This window comes from Acomys minous, assembly GCF_964271855.1.
Source record: "Acomys minous genome assembly, chromosome: 7".
In the NCBI taxonomy this organism is placed as follows: Eukaryota; Metazoa; Chordata; class Mammalia; order Rodentia; family Muridae; genus Acomys; species Acomys minous.
The window spans coordinates 109,588,739-109,608,395 of NC_140488.1; the positions used below are offsets into that span (position 1 = coordinate 109,588,739).

At 40.4% G+C, this 19,657-nt stretch overlaps 1 protein-coding gene across 3 annotated transcripts in view; it reads left to right on the plus strand.

The window, feature by feature from the left end:
• OTC (ornithine transcarbamylase) overlaps window positions 1-19,657 on the plus strand; it is a 120,203-nt gene that overhangs the window by 41,853 nt on the left and 58,693 nt on the right. The window contains exon 1 of one of the 3 annotated variants that reach the window (XM_084788995.1): window positions 11,158-11,374. The exons of the other annotated variants lie outside the window; for them this stretch is intronic. Within the exon in view, the coding sequence (XP_084645121.1) occupies window positions 11,298-11,374 (77 nt within the window). The 5' untranslated portion in view covers window positions 11,158-11,297. Of the gene's footprint in view, window positions 1-11,157; window positions 11,375-19,657 lie in introns of those variants that run through there. 3 annotated transcript variants of the gene reach the window in all.

The following is a 19,657-nucleotide window of genomic DNA, read 5'->3' on the forward strand; positions in this document are numbered from 1 at the left end:
ACTCCACTGAAGAAATGAAAATTAGAGATTGAAACAAGCCTCAGCAAGGGTCTCTGCAAGCTTTCATATTGAATACAAAAGATTTTTCACAAAGTCTATCTTCTAGATAGATCTATGTCCCATTGTACAGGTAACAGAGTCATTAACAGTAGAACAGCCTTAAGAAAAGGTGGTTGCAGCAAACCACTCACTTAAGGCGAAGCAATACCCTTATTTGTTTATGACCTAAGGCAGCCCAGGGCAGAGGAAGAAGAGTTTGGAGACAAGGAGGCTTTAGAGACAAGTATCAACCAGAACTAGAAATAGGGAAAGGGGTCATTCACGAAGCAATACCATTTGAGTGAATTCAAAAGCATGTGATCTGGACTCCAGGAGAGAATATGGTCATGGAAATTATTACCCAGACAATGCTTTTCTATTAAGCCCCTGTCAACAGGAATCAATGGCAAAGTTCTCACAGGGCCTCCATTATCATGGCCATGGAAGTGTCCGTTAGTCACTTAGATCTTAGATGAACTTTAAACCTTTGTGATTTCCTTGTTTGCTTAATGCCAGATAATAGCCATTGGTGTGCTAATAAATCTCCTTTATGCACAGCTTGACCTCTGAACTTCTAAGGGGTGGGATGGGAATCAGCCTATGAGAGAGGAGATTGCTCTAGAACTCAGAGTGGGATCATGAACAAACAAAAGATATCCTTGGAAGAAAATTGGCCTTTTGCATTTCATCTGCCTCAGACATAAACTTGAACCACTGACCATACTTATTTGCCTTTTTCCGATCTCGTAAATTGTGCTCTGCATTTCATAATCTTGTCTGCTCTGTTGAAATTTACCAGCTCAAAAAAAAAAAAAAAACACTCGAGGATGGTTGAGATTCGTCTGCTGCTATCTAAACTCTGAAAAATTCATAGCTCTGTCCAAACTCAAGATCTGCCAGAGTAAGTGATAAAGGGAAAGTGACTTCCATGGTAATGTGCTTTATTTCACAAGAGAGAAGAAATGTTAGAATTAAATCCCTCAACCGGCATTTCACACTGTGCAGAACTTTGGTTTTCAAATGTCTCAGCTGAGAGGGTATGGTGAGGAAGGGGGTGGAGATAATCGTTACCGATTTCACAGTTTTCCCTAAGGCCTGCCTGTTTGAACAAATATTTAGCAGTGACGTAGAAAGAAAACATCCCTGAGTCAATATTTTTAGTCAAAGTCCCATTACCATCTGTTAATTGAACAGTAATTTTCAGATTTTCTATAAATCATGAGCTCCTTGGATGACATATTTATTCATGGAAAGAAAAATATAGCCAGATGATAGGTAATTTGGTTTTTTCACTTTCTTGACTCAATTTTATTTCCTATTGCCAGTTCTCATGCACATCCAAGCTATATACAGCTTATGAAGCACTGCCAAGATACTAAGAATTACTGGAAGCTCCAGCCCATGGTTATTACCTAGGATATAGAGGGGCCATAATAAAAGGAAATCAAACACCAATTTTTGGGGGAAGGTGTTGGAGAAACTCTACCTGAACCTTAAACTTTAAATAAAACAACTAAGAATGTATCATGAATCTGAGTTGGATGTAAAATGTAAGGCTATAAAACCTTTAGAAAACCAAAAATAAGATGATAACCTAAACTTGAACAAATTACATGGTTTTGGATTTTGTTGTTGTTATTTTTTTTGTTTGTTTTTAATTTCTGAAAGGCCATCCTAAGAATTTTAAAAAGCTACAGCCAACAACAGTCTTGTAGCAAGAATACAAATATACACATGCATGCACACACACAATATGTATGTATGTTTAAAAAAAAAACAAGTCAATTTTTTTTCAAGGCAGTGTTTCACTGTGTAGCCTAGGTTTTCATGGACTCACTTTGTAGACCAGGCTGCCTTTGAACTCACAGAGATCTGTCTGCCTCTACTTCCCTTAGTGTTGGGATTACAGGCATGTGCCACCATGCCCAGTGAACAAATCAATTTTTGCAAAAGATTTAACCCATATTTCACAAAAAGAGATATGTGGTTGACAACTAATCATAGGAAAATTTTCTTGACATTATTAGCCTTTAGTGAAATACAAATTATTATCACCAATTAAGATGGCAACCAAGAAAAATACTGACAACATCAAATGTTGAGAAGGATGTGTGGCAACTAGACCCTTCCTTGTGTTTCTTTTTTTTTTATTTTATTAATTTATTCAGATTACAACTCAATTGTTATCCTCCCGTTCCCTGTTCCTCCCCCTTTCACCCTATTCCCATCCCCTAGGTCTAAGCCCAAGGGGGACCTCCTAAAAATATGGAAAGCCTCACGAATTTGCATGTCATCCTTGCTCAGGGCCATGCTAATCTTCTCTGTATTGTTCCAATTTTAGTATATGTGTTGCCGAAGCGAGCACTTCCTTGTGTTTCTTATGACACTGACGGTTTCTTCCAAAGTTAAGATTCTATCTACTGTGTGATGAAGCCATTCTCTTATAGATGTTTGCTCTAGATAAATAATATTTATATTCTTACTAAAATCTACACATAGGTGTTTGCAGAAGGTCTATTGATAAGCTCATTGATATCTTGATACAACTGAAATGTTTCTTAATGGAAGAAATTAATGTAAACTGATGTATCCCTACAATGAGATACTTCTTAACAATAAAAAGGAGCACTGTAGTGACAGTACAATAATATGGATAACTTATAAATCTTGAAAATGTTATGCTGATTGAAAGAAGCCAGTCTCTGACTCTGACATGAACTCTGGTGCCCCATTTCTGACCACTTCCCCATGGTGAGGAGGCCTCAGAGAAAGGATAAGCAGGCTACCAAGATGAGACCTGATAGCCTATGACCATAGGGTGGGGGAGGAGGGCCCCCTTGGTCATAGACCTAGGGGAGGGGAATAGGGTAAAAGCGGGAGGGACGGAGGGAGGAACTGAAGGACACAAGGGATGGCATAACAATTGAGTTGTAATCTGAATAAATTAATAAAATTAAAACAAAACAAAGAAAAGAAAGAAGCCAGTCTCAAAAGATTATATACTGCATGGTTCTGTTTGTATTATGCTATGGAAAAAAAAAGTAAAACGATAGGTAAGAGAGAAAAGATTGCTCTCTCATGGCTCATGAGAGAAGAGAATGCAAAGAGCTTCTGTTGAATGTGGTCACATGTTCTTTTTAAAAGGTAGCTTTCTCTTGGTAGAACTATTCTGTGCTCCGATTATAGTGGTCTTTACCAAATCTGGAAAATTCACACAAGAATACTGAGGTACTTCAATAGTCTACTCTCACATTTAGATAGGCCTTAAAATTCATGCACACAGAACAAAGTTAAGTTCGTGATATACTGATTTTCAGCTTGTAATCCAGAATAGAACACATCAGGATGGAGAGGTTTTTCTATGGCTAAGAGCACATACGCTTCTTAAAAAAGGTCCCAACTTTGATTCCCAGAACCCACAGCAGTCAATTCAAGGAAGATCCACTGCCTCCTTTTGAACTTCATAGGGGCCTGCATACATGCGCATGACCACATGCTCACATGCAAAAACACGAGTCTGTCTCTCTCCCCAAGACATATACACAAATACATAATTAAAAATTAAATAAATCGTCAGAGATCACATACCTTAATTTAAACAAAAATTAAAATGTCTGAGTCTTGCTTTTCCATTTGCTAATGAGGAAACCAGAATCCACATCTCTTGGAATGATTTTTGCTATTTCTGTGTTATAATATGAGAAATAACCTTTGAAATACTAAGCTAATTTTGTGTGATGGTGTTTGACAGCAGAGCACAATTAAAAAAAAAACTCCCAAGTTCAGAATGCTTTAAATAGTAAAGACATTTACTACTTTACATTGCAAGGGGGCTCGATGGTAGGAACGGTTATAAGGTTGACTAGTGTTGAAATTTAATAAGGTCATGGATGAGTAAGCTTCATACTCTCCTTCTAAAACTGCCAATCATAGCCTCGTTCTAAGGTTGCTCCCCACTCACATCACCTAAGACAATCAAAACAAAACTTTTATGTTCAAATCCAGCTTAAGGTATAGCATCCCAAAACTTTTAAGATCTAGATATGCACTGCATGCAAATGCTATAATTTCTAAGACTCTATAAAGATTGATTCTTATATATGTATGTGGAAAGGGGTGTGTGTGTGTGTATGTGTGTGTGTGTGTGTGTGTGTGTGTGTGTGTGTGTGTGTGTGTGTGTGTTCCTGCAGATGTCAGGAGAGGGCGCTGAATTTCCTGAAGCTGAACTTAGAGGCAGTTCCATGCAAAGGGAGTTCTCGGAACTGAAACTGGATCTTCTGGAAGAGTAGGGAATGTTGTTAATCACGTATCCATCTGGCTGGCCCTGATTTCTAAAATATATAGTGATACCATGGAACAAGCCATAAAAGTATTAACACAATTAGTAACAGATCTAAAAGTTGTACTCTTTGAAAAATAGTTATTTCATTTTTATTGTATGCTTATGGGTGTTTTGCCTGTAGGCACATTTGTATAGCATGTGCTTGCCTGGTGCCCTTGGGTATCAGAAAAGGTCATTAGTTCCTCAGGAATTGGAGTTACAGACGGTTGTGAGCAACACGTGAGCCCTGGGAACTGAACCTGGATTCTCAGTAAGAGAAACAAATGCACTGAACCACTGAGACACTTCTGCCCATCTTAACTACTAGCTTATTAGATATTGCCTCATGTATGAGTAGCATGCTGAACCTTCCCAAAGGGCTATAACCTCTCTCTCTCTCTCTCTCTCTCTCTCTCTCTCTCTCTCTCTCTCTCTCTCTGTGTGTGTGTGTGTGTGTGTGTGTGTGTGTGTGTGTCTCCCTCCCTCTCTCTCTCCCTCCCTCCCTCCCACCATCTGCCTGTCTCTGCCTCTCACACATGGAGGGGGGTGGGGAGAGGGAGGGAGGGAGAGACAGAGAGAGACAGAGAGAGACAGAGAGAGAGAGAGAGAGAGAGAGAGAGAGAGAGAGAGAGAGAGAGAGAGAGAGAGAGCAGACGCTGAGAGTTTCTTGTGATTGGGCCAAACTCACCTTCCTCAGTAACTGAGGCAGAGGTCACATTTGATTTTCAATATCACTCTCTTCATATGTTTTTAAAAATCACCTTTTTGGTGCTTGGGTTTGATTAGGGAACATGACGGCAATTTCACAGAAATACTTCATATTCATACCTGAGGCCTTTAAGCTGAAAATGCCAGGAAATTGAGCATTCTTTACACTCTTGGTGCTAATATTTGGCTGTTTGGAATTTTAGACTCAAAGTCGTAGTACAAATGTGAAAACATGGCATCTCATTAACTTCTCAATATCTCTTCTCTCAATAGCTGATCAATTTTATCCAAAGATAAGTTTGATTCTCTAAATCAATATTGCACTTCTCCTCTTGTTTTATATTTCTTTTACAGCCCCATCCATATGCTCAGCTCCTTCTTACCCTACAACAACCTCATTACTTTTAGCCTCCACTTTTCTTCTTACTGCATGTTTCAAAAGATAGCACCAGATTAATGTTTTCAATACACAATGAAGATGATGTATGTCCTCTTGGCTACCCTGCTTTAAAACTTTAATAATCTTTTGTTGGCTACAGATTAAGCCATTAACTCTCTGATCTGGCTTCCAAAGCTCTTGACAGCGTGGCTTCAGCAATACCTTCCAAGCCTTGAGCCAAAGGATGGGAACTGGTTGCAAGTAGCAGTGTACCGATGGTGCCTGCTCAAAGCAGCTCGCAGGACCAATTTTTTTTTCACTTCATTTTCCCAAACTCTGCAATTATTGAGGTCACATCCATAGCTTGAAGTTGCTTGTTTTAACTATATTCATATGACACAAATAAAGCAGTGCTATCAATCAGAACTTTTCATTTTTTAAGAGTGAGCTATTAAGCATTTGCCAGTCGTTGCAAGCCAACTTGTGTAAAACGTGAGAATGAGTGGTACGCATGGGAGACCAAGATGGTGACACTGATAATTTCAAAGTCAATGAAAGAATCGTTTAACCTCTAAATTTTAGAGTAAGGCAATAGAATCAGGACATTGAAATGTTGGAAAGATAGACTTGGGTTAAGACTGAATTCCGCCCCCCCCCCATAAGCAGACACCAAGACAGAGATCTGTTTTGGTTTGGGCTTCTATTCCTATGATGAAATGCCAAAAGGAAGTTGGCTGAAGGAAGGTGGGACAATTTGGTTTACACTTCCTTATCACTGTTCATCATCGAAGGAAGTCAGGACAGGAACTCAAAAAGGGCAGGAATCTGAAGGGAGGAGCTGATACAGAAACCATGGAGGGGTGCTGCTTATGCCTTGTTTCCCACTGCTTGCTCAGTCTGCTTTCTTCTTCTTTTTTTTAAGTTTATATTTTTATTTTTAAAACTTTTTCTTTTATTTATTTAGTCAATTCACAGCCTAATCCCAGCTCCCCCCTCCTCCCAGTCCCACCCTCATGCCCCCTCCATCCCCAGTCCCTCTCCTTCTCTGAGAAGGGGTACCAACCAATCCTGGCTACAAGAGGTTCAGCCTGCTTTCTTCTAGAGCCCAGGACCACCAGCTCAGGGATGGCACCATCCACAATGGGCTGGGCTCTCCCACATCAATCACTAACTAAGAAGTGCTCTATAAGCAGAAATTAAGGGAATGTCCAACCAATGCCTGGCCCAATGTGAAACCCATCCCGTGGGAGAGAGCCAGCCCTGACACTATTAATGATACTCTGCTATGCTTGCAGATGGGAGCCTAGTATAACTGTCCTCTGAGAAGCTACACCCAGCAGCAGATCAAAATGGATGCTTAGACTCAGCCAAACATTGGGCAAAGTGCAGGAAGCCTTGTGGAAGAGTTGGGGGAAGGACAGAAGGACCTGGAGGAGACAAGGAAGACCAACAGAGCCAACTAACCAGGCCCAGGGGTTGCTTGCAGAGACTGAAGCACCAACAAAAGACCATGTATGGACTGGGCCTAGCCCCCTCCCTTTACACATATGTAGCCAATAGGCAGGTTAGTCTTCATGTGGGTCCCCTAGTTAGGGGAGAAAGGGCTGCCCCTCACATGGACTCTGTTGCCAGCTTTTTGATCACATCTCCCTGGGAGACTACCTTGCCGAGCCACAGGGGAAAAGGACACACTCAACCCTGAAGCAACTTGATGAGCTTGGGGGTGTGTGGCTTCCCTTTTCTCCAGAACTGGGGAGGGAAGGAGGGAAGGCAGGTGGGACCAGGAGGAAAGCAAGGAGGTAGGGCTATTACCAGGATGTAAAGTGAATAAATAAAATAAAAATAGCTTAAAAACTAAAAAGAAGTGTTCTAAAGCAGTGGTTCTCAGCCTTCCTAATGCTGCTACATTTTAATACAGTTCCTCATGTTTTGGTGACCTCCAACCACAAAATTATCTTCATTGTTACTTCATAACTATAAGTTTGCTATTGTTATAAATTGTACTATAAATATTTTTGAAGATAGAGGTTTGCAAAGGGGTCGTGGCTCACGATTGAGAACGACTGCTCTACAGGCTTGTCTACAGCCTGATGTTATGGAGGTATTTACTTAATGGAGGGTCCCTCTTTTCAGATGACTTTAGCTTATATTAAGTGGACATAAAACTAGCAAGCACAAGATCTTAGAAAGCAGAAGCAGGGTAGAAAGGAAAACGAGTCGGGAAACCCACTGATACCGGCTACACTGATGGACAACTTGCTATGCACTGAAGCAAAGTAAATGAATTCCAAGTGAAGACTGTTAAGAGGCTTGTGTTGAACATACTTCACAGCTAAGGGACAGGTAGGTGGCCTGGCAGTGGTGGTACATGTCTGTAATCCCAGCACTCGGGAGGCAGAGGCAGAGGAATCTCTGTGAATTTGAGGCCACCTTGGTCTACAGAATGAGTCCAGGACAGCCAAAGCTGCACAGAGAAACTCTGTCTCAAAAACCACCACCACCACCACCACCACCACCACCAACAACAACAACAACAACAACAACAACAACAACAACCAAGGGGCAGGGAAGTAAAATTGGGCCATTTGTTCTTAAGCAGAAAATTTGAATTATTAAGTGGATAAAATTTGTGAGTATGGTGAAGGGGACACTGGGAGAATAGAAACAGGACACATACATCATGGTATGGATGGTATACTTGGTGGTGGACCGTCATTTAGACAGACAGTGGGTGGAGTATATCCATCCTTCCTGGTATGACCATTTGTGACTGTCATGTGTACTACTTGTTCCTCCCTTTGAGTCTGCACTCAGCTTCCTTACTTTGCTGTAGGATCCTATACAGTTCTCTACAGTTGTACAAAGTCCCCAATTCTTGCAATTCACCAAAGATCAACAACACTTCCTTTAGGAAACCCGTCAAATACCACACAGTAGTCAGGCCAAGCTAGGGCAGTCAGTGTCTCATGTGCCCTGAAGCGAAAGAATAAGTGACAAGCCGCTTGGACTCGGTTAGGATATATGTGCAGAGGCAGAAGTTGTGTTCTTAAGTAATTTCAAATCATGAAGACTTACATAGACAGTGACTCGTCTTCCCTGATCATCATGGTATTTCTCAAAGCCCACCCAGAACAGGGATTTAGCCTGACTATTTCATTCATGCATGCATGTCTAAAAAAATGGAAAGGTAGAGAGCCAAAGAAGGCAGCTAAGGCTAAAATCAGAGAGGCGGAGGGAGCAACGAGCTCATGGATGAGTTCTGAGGATGAACACTATGAGTGTAAATCTCCATTTTCAACTTGATGACATTCAGAACTATCATGGAAGCAAATCTCTGGGTCTGTCAGATAGACTATCTAAATTAGGTTATTTGAGTCAGAAGACCCACTTTGCATGTGAGCTATATACCATTTCCAGGACTTGAGTCTTTGACTACATAAAAAAAGAAGGTAAGCTTAGCACCAGCCTTCATCTCTCTCTGCTTCCTGACTGTGAATGCAGCTATTTCAGGTTCCTGTGGTCATGCCATCTTCAAGGTAAAGATGTTCACCCCTCAAATTGTAAGACAAAACAATCCCTTTATTCCTTGAATTGCCTCCTCTTGGTGTTTTGTGGCAACAATGCAACAAGTAACTACTATAAACATAAAAGCCTTTAAAGTAAAATGCTCCTTGTATGGTTGTATTAACAGAAGTAGGCTAGTTGTGGTGTACTTCTCCATTGCACTGAAATAGCTTTGCCTTTTGAGATTCAGTGAAATAGATATTAGCACCGTTCCAACTGTGGTGCAACTCCTCTAGGCCTGTCTCTGTGGTAGCTTCAGTTCCCTTAATCCCCTCTAACTTTGGCCTTCTATTTCTTTAAAATTAGAAGGGCTGGTGAGTTACTTTCTAAACTGCTGACCGCACTCTCTAGCAGAAAACTACAGACAAGCCTTACCTTTTTGCCCTAACATTGCTTTGATGAGTTGTTTGCATAGGTAGCACAACTTACTGACAATATGGGGGTGAAGCTGTGAGCCTTCTAGCAGCACATGCTCTTCAGACTCCACAAAAGCATACGATTTCCCTCCTTGCATTAGGAGAACAGTTTTGGTCCCTGAGACCTGTCCAGCTGGCCTGCCTTTCCACCTCAAAGGAGCTTTACTGCTTTTTCAAACAAGCAGCTATCTATGCCCTACTTGGCCCGTTCACTCTCCACCTTCTTCTCTGTGCCGTTACAAACAATTGCTTCTGCCTGGAGGGCCCTTCCCAGAACATAACATTTAGCAGACGCTTCGAAGTTCTATTTGCTCTCTGTTCATCCAAAAAGATTCTCCACAAAGAGAAGGGAAGAGCGTCAAGATTTATTGCCCTGGCAGTATCAATGATGATCTCATAACCATCTCTGCTCCTGAAGCAACCGCAGCTGACTTTCAAATGACATTTCCTGGGGGTATTCTATAAACTTCTAGCAAGTGAATACCAGTGTTAGTTCACAGGTGATTCAACTAGCCTGCCTCTAGGGTCCTAGCCACCTCTTATGTCATCACCTGCTGCCACCACCAGATGCACCCCAGGTGTGTTCTGGATTAAAGGACCCCTGCCAGCCTCCCTAGCTTTCTCAGTCTTGTCTCTCTTTCTCTCTGCTCTCTGTCTGGTCTGTCCTCACCTTTTCTCTCTCTGTTCTTCTCTGCCCTCATGGCTGTCTCGGTCTGTCTGTCTGTCTTTCTGTTGTCTGACTGTCTGTCTACATGTCCAATCAACCGCCCTAACTCCTCACCCTTTCCCCTCCCCCAAATAAACTTCTTTATACCAGATATGTTGCGTAGCCTAACCATTATTATAATAACCAGGGTTTGCTAAGTAGTATGAATTGAAAAGAGGAGGCGGCTGCCTGCACTTTTACTCCTCCCCCGTCTTCCACCCTTCCTGGCTTAACAGTTTCCCTCTTCCATGTTATTCAGGACAACTTTATCTGGACCTTTCATATGGGCTTTAATAGTAATACTGTTTACAAATGCTATCATCCTTGTTGAAATCTTAAGCTCCGCAAAGATGAGATCACTTCCTGTTTTGAAACTCAAGTCTACCCTGATGTCTGACACCGATGAGAATTTGAAACTGGATGATTTCAAACTCTGGATAAATGAGTGAATTTGAAACGGTGGACCTCAGTGACCTAAGGAGTTGCTGGGGAAGTAGCAGTACTCAACGTAAGCTCACACCAGAATCAATAAATGCCTACTGACTTATTAAACACCTATTCTGTGCAAGACATAAAGGGAGCCCTGGGACTGAGAGCTTTCAATTGTACCTCTATGCCTCTCTAACATTCTGTCATGCAAACCCAACTTTGAACCCACCCTCTTTCTATTTGTTTTTGTGGAGAGGATGGGAGTGCTAGGTAGGAAAGTGCAATCAACAGGAATACTCAGGGCTGTCATATCTCCATCTGGGGTTTTGTACTGCCAATTTACATTTTCTGAATGAGTTATTTCTGGCTACCTTCACAGCAGCCGGCACGGCGGTGCCTCGCATATATTATATGCTCAATGGGTACTTGTCAACTGATCTTATATAAGCAAGTGACAGCATAAGTACATTGTGAACAACGAAGAGGCTGGGCTCTGAAAGAGTTAGGATTTCTTTAAAATACAACACTGGAGTTAGGCTTAAAGTTCAAGTGCCCCTGCACCTTGCCCTGCTCTATCTCTAACCAGGCTCATCTGATAAGGCAGTGGAAGGGTGCTAGGACCTTTGCTCCCTCTCTGCAACTGAAAGCACTCTTAGCTTTCCAGTGGCCCCCACTGCCTGACTGGCTGTGCAGCTCTCTGGATCATAGAATCCCCTTTTGCACGAGCAAAAGAAGATGATATCTACTTTGAGGATCCTGCTCAACAATGCAGCTCTCAGAAAGGGTCACAATTCCATGGTTCGAAATTTCTGGTAAGTGACAAGAGATTGGGAGCTGGAACTGTGTTCCGCAGTGACTCTATCTGCAGAGTGAGTGTAGTGCCCCAGTCAGCAGGTGCATGAGGAGCTATTTCTGATTCTAGCTGGGTTTTCATCTCTTGGTCATCCTGTAGTTGAGTTTTTACCATGCTAAGCAAGGCAGGGACAACAGACTAAATGCTCTTGACATCTTCCATTTGGGTACGCTTTAAACAAACTACTGGCTGAAGGAAACAAGAGGAAGTAATTTACAAGGGCCTTCAACCCGTATTTGGGTTTTCAAGAAAACAATATGTCACTTTAGGGTGTCGGAGCTAATCCAGTCCTGAAAAGACAAAAGACCCTGCCGTGGAAATGAATTGAATGCTTAAAAAGCTGCTGCCAAGGAAACTCAAGTGTCTGGGGCTATCAATATCTACAACCGCTTTTTTAAAAGTGAAAATTGGAAATTCATCTCTAAAAATATTGATGGTGTGTGCCAAAGAGGCTGCTTCCAACGAATTTAAAACAAAAGCTTATCCACTCTCCACTACCAGGCGCGGAGCACAAGGCTAAAGTTGGTGTGCCATGTGCCAGCCGTGAAGGTGGAGGGAGAGGAGTTAGCTGGTAAGCAAAAAAACATGAGGTGCACACCTTGTAGCCAGAAAGCATCTAGAATCTGGTGACAATCAGAATTTCCCCAGAGCCACTTTGCAACCTAAAGTGGCCCACAAAACAACCTCTCGGGATTACTAATGGAAGGTTCCAGCTGGAAGTTTCCTCCCACTATTGAGAAATGTACCCATGATGGTGTTCCTGGGCTTGCTTGCTCTCAACTCCCTGATAGATCTAAGTTCACTGGCCTCCATCTTTAGCACCTCTTCTTTGGTGAGTATAAGGCTCTCAGATGCAAGAATCATATTAGACTCATGCGTTCTCTTGTTTTATAGACAGATCGGATAAGTAGATCCCAGAGACTATCACTTAGTGCCAGAGTCACATCGCATAAATACATTTTAAGGCACCTGCAAAATAAAAAGCCCTCGGGTTTTAACAAACTATACAAATGATCCCCAGAAGTACAGTCTCATTCTGAAGTTTTGAACCTATAGAGCTAGGCTGCAGGCTTAGCGTCAGTGCTAGTTGGCTGCATGACCTTGAGCAAGTCACTAACCTTTTCTGCAATGTTACTTCACCTGTAACATGGATAGGCATATAACATATGCTCCATATTGTAGGGTGATTCAATCACTCCTTCAACAGGTATTTATTGAGTACCTATTTTGTTCCATTTGCTATGCATTCTGTTGAAGATGCAACGGGAGATAAGGTGTGCTGGCTACTTTTATGACAACTTGACAAAAGGTATAGTCATCCGAGAGGAGGGAGCCTCAATTGAGAAAATTCCTCCGTAAGATCAGGCTTTGGTAAGCTTGTAAGGCATTTTATTAATTAGTGATTCATGGGGAGGACCCAGCCCATTGTGAGTGGGTCCAACCGTTGGCTAATGATCTTGAGTTGTATAAGAAAGCAGACTGAGCAAGTCATGGGGAACAAGCCAGTAAGCAGCACCCCTCCATGGCCTGCCTCAGCTCCTGCCTCCAGGTTCCTGCCCTGACTTCCTTCGGTGATGAACAGTGATGTAGACGCATGCGGCAAATAAAGCCTTTCTTATCCAAGTTGCTTTGGCCATGGTGTTTCATCACTGCAATAGAAACCGTAACTAGGACATAAGGTACTTCACTCCAGGCACATGAAGTCACACTCCAATGATAATCAATGTGATAATTTGTGCAAAACCTGTAAAATAAGAGCTGAGTGCTCCCTGTGTTTCATTCCACCTCACTGGATAGCATCAGATAAAAGGATGATTCAAATTTACTCCATAGTTTTTATCAAAGAGAAATCACTGAGTTGAAAATATTGTGGTGAATAAATAGCCAGTGCTTAGAACTTGGGCATATATCCCCTTTAGAAGACTACATACTGCTTTATTTTTTTTAATAATCATATAAGAGGGGCCTGGAGAGATGGCTCAGTGGTTAAGAGCACTGACTACTCTTGCAGAGGTCCTGAGTTCAATTCCCAGCAACCATATGGTGGCTCACAACCATCTATAATGTGATTGGATGCATACTGTATACATAATAAATAAAAAATAATAATCATAGCAGATTGAATTGTATAAGCAAAACCTCTCTCAAATAGTTGGCCTTTTTGTTCAGTACTGATATCCTATTTTTGGTGTGTACTAGCCTCAGTAATGATATTCTCTTTTTGATACCTACTAGCCAGACTGCATTTCTAAAAAACCCTAGTTAGCCACTTTTAGAACTAAATAGGACCTGGAGCAAAATCCAGCTAAATTAGCCCAAATGCCTTTTGGCTTTTTCAAAATATCAGTGCCATCTAGGCTTTTGAGAAACTCAATAGCACTTGTCCTATTGTGAACAAGACAATACCAAGCAAGGGTTAATCTCTTTAACTTGACTGGACTGAAGAGCATCTAGTAGGACATTAGTAAAGCACAGCTCTAAGTGTGTTGGGAAAACTTGCCTGTTCTCTCTGCTTTCTGGCCACACGATGTGAGCTACTCTTTGTCACATCTTTTCCAACTCATTGCACTGAAAGTCTGAAGAAAATGAGTTTCTCTCTTAAGTTGTTTCTATTGTTTAGTTAGTCTTGAGAGCTATGAACACACACTGACGTGGTTGTCATGGGATATTCTTACATAGTGTGTGTATTTGTCATTCCTACTGCATTATTTAGGCATATTGACTGTCATGATAGTCAGACTTTGACAAGGCTCCCTCACAACAGAGAAAAAGCTCTCTGACAACACTCGGACAATTTTTCTTCATCCAAATTTGATTTCGTTCTTGTTTTTCCATCTCTCGGGGGTTGGGGGAGGAATCAGAGGATCTCCCTGTTACACAACATACCATATGAATTTACCATTAGAGACTGACAGCGTGGCAAGAATTTGCAGGTGCCACCGAAACTGAGGTTGAACAGTTCTGAAGTGAATAGTCAGACATTGCAGTGCACATGATAAGATAAGGACTGAAGTGGGGCTGAAGCCATCCACACAGACACCTGAATCAAGAAGGGTTAGTCAATTAATTTTTTTCTTTTTCCTTTTTCTATAAAATCAATAGGATCAGACACCAAGAATGGTGAAAACAGCAAATGAGCAGGCAATTCCATCTCATGCACAAGGCTATGGAGCCTGGCTAGGTTTGGATAATAGTGTTCTATGATTTGTTGCCTGTTAGGAAAAACCACTTATAGCTTTTAAAGAAAGCACTAAAAATCCCTTTCTTTGTCAGAGAAGACCAATTTATAAGTGCACTTCAATTTCATCTTCCAAATAGAAATTTCTTCAGAGAATATTGAGCTAAGCCAGCCAATTCTGTGGAGGTTATAGATTGGAGCCGGAGGTGACTGGTTTTCAGGTATTTCATTCCAGACCTCCATCAGGGCTCACATCACTCGTTATGCTTCCTTTGCAACCCCCTCCACACACATCCACCCATACAGACAGACACTCAGATGAAGTGACCGCAGACTATGCATAGACGAGGGACAAGAACGAATCATCTGTGGTCATGTTTTAATGTCAAAAATCGAAGTGCCTTAAAACAGTTTTCCCATTCTGACCTCAGAAAAGCATACAAGGCACAGGACCAAATTGGAATGGAGATACAAGATCTCCTTTGGCCAACAGTGGATTTCCCTCCCCTCCCCCAACCTACCATTTAGTAATTTAACTAAAATAATGGAGGCCATATATTTTCAGCACTCTCCTGTTTTAGTTAAGAAAAAGTCTTCAGGCTTTTAATAATAGGACGACATAAAGCCAGGCCTGGTCTATATTCTTCAGTTCTCAAAGAATTTCCACAATTTGGCAATATTGATGTTATAAATGTTTTAGAAATAGTCACTGGGTTATCAACAATAATTTATAGTACATATGGGTATATAGCAACAATAAGAAAGGTTTCAGATAATTTTGTTAAAAATTATTATAACTGATGGTAAATTTGTTTCTAGATTTGGAAAAAGACTCATGGTTGTTTACAACCATGGAATCCATTCAAGAATTTTGTGAAAATAAAGTCCTGTTTCTAATGTACCTTTTTAAGAAAGTGAAAAATTCAGTTGTCCATTGCAAATTCTTGTGTTTATTAATCTTATGGCTGTTGTGGGAGACAAAAGCATGAAAAACCATTGACTTAGTTCCCTGGCTCAGCTTTTCAGATAAGAAATTGAGATTCGAGCTAGCAAATGACCTCAAGATCGTAGTTTATTGCTGCACCTGAACTAAAATAGGACTGTAATTCAACTACTTAAAAAAATTAGTTTTCTTACTTTGATCCCTCCAAATTGAGGCAGTTGGCCAACCTACGAAGGTCCAATATCCCTTTTTTAGATATAACCAAAATGTGTAAATAAGGAAAGAAAAATAAGGAAAGACACTTACTTTTCACATCACTACAAAGTTAAAGAAGCATCTGAATCTCAGATATAGAGCTCATTGGCCATAAAGGATGCAGAAGCTAAAGTCTTTATCTCTAATGCTCTGTAGGGATCAGGGGACCATTTTTCCACTCGAGTTTTTTCCATGTCTGGAAAAGTCAGTTTCCAACTGTGCACATTTTACTCAAATCATGCAGTTTCTCTTCCAGTAAAAGACAATGATGCCAGAGAACACATCCATGTCTTCCCCATGCCCCAAATCATTTGTCAGAAATGGAAAATGCAGACTATAGTGAGGAAAGACTTTCTTCTGCCAGCAGCCCATGCTTTTCCATTTTCTAGTTAGATGTTTACATAAAGTAAAGCTAATATGGGAATCTTCACTTGGCATCCAGTGATTTGGGCTTAAGAAACCTCTGCATTTATTTTTTTTCCAAATGGTGTTATTTAAGGAGCTAAGTGTGCTTTTCTCGAAGGCTCTGGCTCTAATTAAACTGTAAATTGGTTTTTGAACCTTATTTTATTTTCATTTTGAATTGGCACATACAATTTGTATATATTTACAAGGTACAATATGTTTAGATTTGTGTATATATTGTGTGAAGCCAAACTACAGGCAATTAGTACCCACATCACCTTGATATAAATGATGGGAAATCTGTACATAATTCTCATTGGCCCCAATGTTGTATTCTGTTTTATATATGTGAGCTGAAGAATGATAGTGTATGACTGTTAGTGTGACTGTTGATGTAACTCACCAGTAAGGAGTTTTCCCGGGATGTGCAAGGTCCTAGGAATCCCCAGTGTTTCAATAAGACAAAATAAAATGAAATGTACTTCTAAAAAAATGGGAGAATGATAGTGTAGCTCAGGTCTCATTTGAGAGGCGATTTCTTGTTTAATTTTAGTTTCTCTCTTATATGATTTAGTACAAGAAGGGTGAATACTTCATGGGAAAAATAAAGAGTGGTTTGTGTGGGGCCAGAGAGATGGCTCAATAGTTAAAAGGCTGTCTTGCTCTTGCACAAGATCTGAGTTTGGCTCCTAGCACCAACATCTGGCAGCTTACAAGCACCTGTATCTCCAGATCCAGGAGGATCCAAGGCCCCTAACCCAAGCAGGCACCTGCACTCCTGTGCAATGCCTCTCCACCACCCACACAAATAAAAATAAAATAAATCTGTATTTTAAAAGAGAGATTCGTGTCTTGGTTTTGGTTCTCATGAGATAGAGTAGGCTGTTTCAGATTGGAATTAGAATTTAGTAACTTTGTGGTCAACATCTTTATCTGGCTAATTTGAATGGGGATTTATCACCCTCCCAAAAGGACAATGTTTAACAAGGACCAGAAAAAAAAGAGGTCTATGTCAGCAATATCTCAATGTGGCCCAATTGTGGAGCTCTTGTACTTTTCTCTAATTTTTATTAGCTCAGGGAAGAGGTGTGGCAATTTCATTTTGTAGCCAAGGCAAGTTCTATGAGTTGATAATAAACAGGATGGGACTTAAACTAAGACCATTGTGTTTGCTTTCCTTTTCATGATAAATTTTCCTGATTAGATCTTGATATCTATGAAAAACAACTTTTTCCTATGCTAACATTTCCTGCCCCACCTCCTGGATAGAATTCAGAAAAGATAATGACCACTCTAAAGAATTTTTAATGGTATAAACAGTAGGACTCTATTAGTTGAGGTACATTTAATGTTCTTTTTATAGTCAGTAAGTCAAGTCCTCATATATTCCTGTCTTAAAATGTAACATATTTATTTGCACTTTTTGGCACTTTTTGGTTCTCAAATCATGGCAACTTATCCTATCCAAAAGGGGCTTGTGGGTTGCTATTGTCATGCTGAAAATTAACTCCTCTTGGTGCTGTGGGCACACATTGGTCCAACCTCTTTTTCCCATCAGCTTTTCTAGGTCTGAGCACTTGACCTAAAGAGAGATGCTCAGGATGTACTATGATAGTGCTCTCATTTCTGAACAGAGGCCCATTCATTGTTCTCAGTAGATCAAACCCTGTCACAGAGTACCTGAGTCCTAGGGGAGTTTGAGCTTTAGCAATATCCTAGGCCACAATTAATTATTCTCCATGTCTCACCAGCCTTTGAGTTGAATCTATTTCCAATTATAGAATAAACAATTGGTTACAGGATTGTTGATTGAATCTCTGTTTGAAAGACATTAATTATACAGCCAGAGCAACCTAGTGAAGAATAATCTATTGCTATAAATGCAGAAAATGATTGACAGGAGAGAACAGGTTTGTTTGTGAGGAAGTGATACTGACTACATACTTGATATTAAAGGAATTCTGAGGTGTAATATACAACCTTGACAGTGCAAAGGATAAGACATTAGAAATCAATCCAGTTTTAGAAAAGAATATGACAAGCCACCAAATAATAGGAAGGAGGCTTACTCTGTTTTGGAAGATACATGATTTTAAAAAAATCAAGCACTGTGAAGACTGCTCTTGGTAGAATCTACAAAGAAACAAAGCATTGCAATTTTTGCTACTTTTTTAAACTTCCAGTGTACTAAAGAAGCATCTGCTAGGATGCTTTTGAAATTCTCTATACATCTGTAGTGAAAAACAAGAGTGCTTTTAGTGCTTTGGCAATGATTTTTAAAATAGTGATCTTCTCACTAATTATTGAGGTTAGTTTGTCTTGATTCAGATTTAATGATTATTTATAATCTAACACTACTGTGCTGAGGCAGAAAATACCCTTGCATGTTTTATAAGGCGAGCTTTGGAGGATCTTACGCTAAGTGAAACAAGCCAGCTACTGAGGAACAGCTACTATATACTTTCACACACATATAACATCAAAAATAGTCCAGCTTAGCAAATCAAAGACTGCAGCCATGGTTATGAGAGGCCTAAGAATGAGGCATATGAATATGAAGTTTTAATTATAACATACCAGTAAGTTCTGAGTGTTCTCTATGGCGCAGTGGTTGTAATTAGGTATTTTCCACTTCAACATTTGTGAGGAGACTCAATTGCCTTACTTCAAAACAAAGCCCCCCACCAAAAAAAAAAAAAGGCTCAAGAAGCCTTCAGTGGGGAAAGTGTATCAGTTAATGGTTGTTGCTAGGAAACTCTCTGGCCAGTGAGACTCACAGCAACTTCTGTGGAATATCTAGTGCAGGTTGGAAAGATAGTCTGCTTCTCTCATTCTCTGTGGGAAGAACTCAGTTTCTGTTGTATATAAATTAAAAATCAAAGGATTTGACCAAAACATAGTCAAACATGATGTTTGCTTGTCACTTGTACCTTTGTACTCAAATCTTCTGTCAGTAGAGAAATAGCAGCACACTGACCCTGAGCCTTAACGTGAGCTTCTGAAGCATTCAAGAACAAATTTGAGGAACATTTGAAGATACTCCAACCTTTGTTTCTTCTTCTTCTTCTTTTTTTTTTTTTAAAGAAAGTTAATAAGATCTAGAATTTAGAAGTTTGGATTCACTAGAAGTCATTGGTCCTCTTTTCTGTTTCTTTTTTTCCATAGAACTCTGGGAGAAAATTTAAAGGTCTTTGAAAAAAAATTATCCTTTTCATTTCCAGTTCTATTTTATGAAACTCAGCCAGAACAATACAATTCTGAAGCCTATGCTATTATTATTATTATTATTATTATTATTATTATTATTATTATTATCATCATCATTAATCCCAGAGGCTAAAAGTGGGTGCCAGGTCCCCTAAAACTGGAGGTACAGATGTTCGTGAGGCACCACATTGATGCTAGGGATTGAATCTGGGTTTTCTGAAAGATCATCCAGCACTCTTAGCTGCTGAGCCACC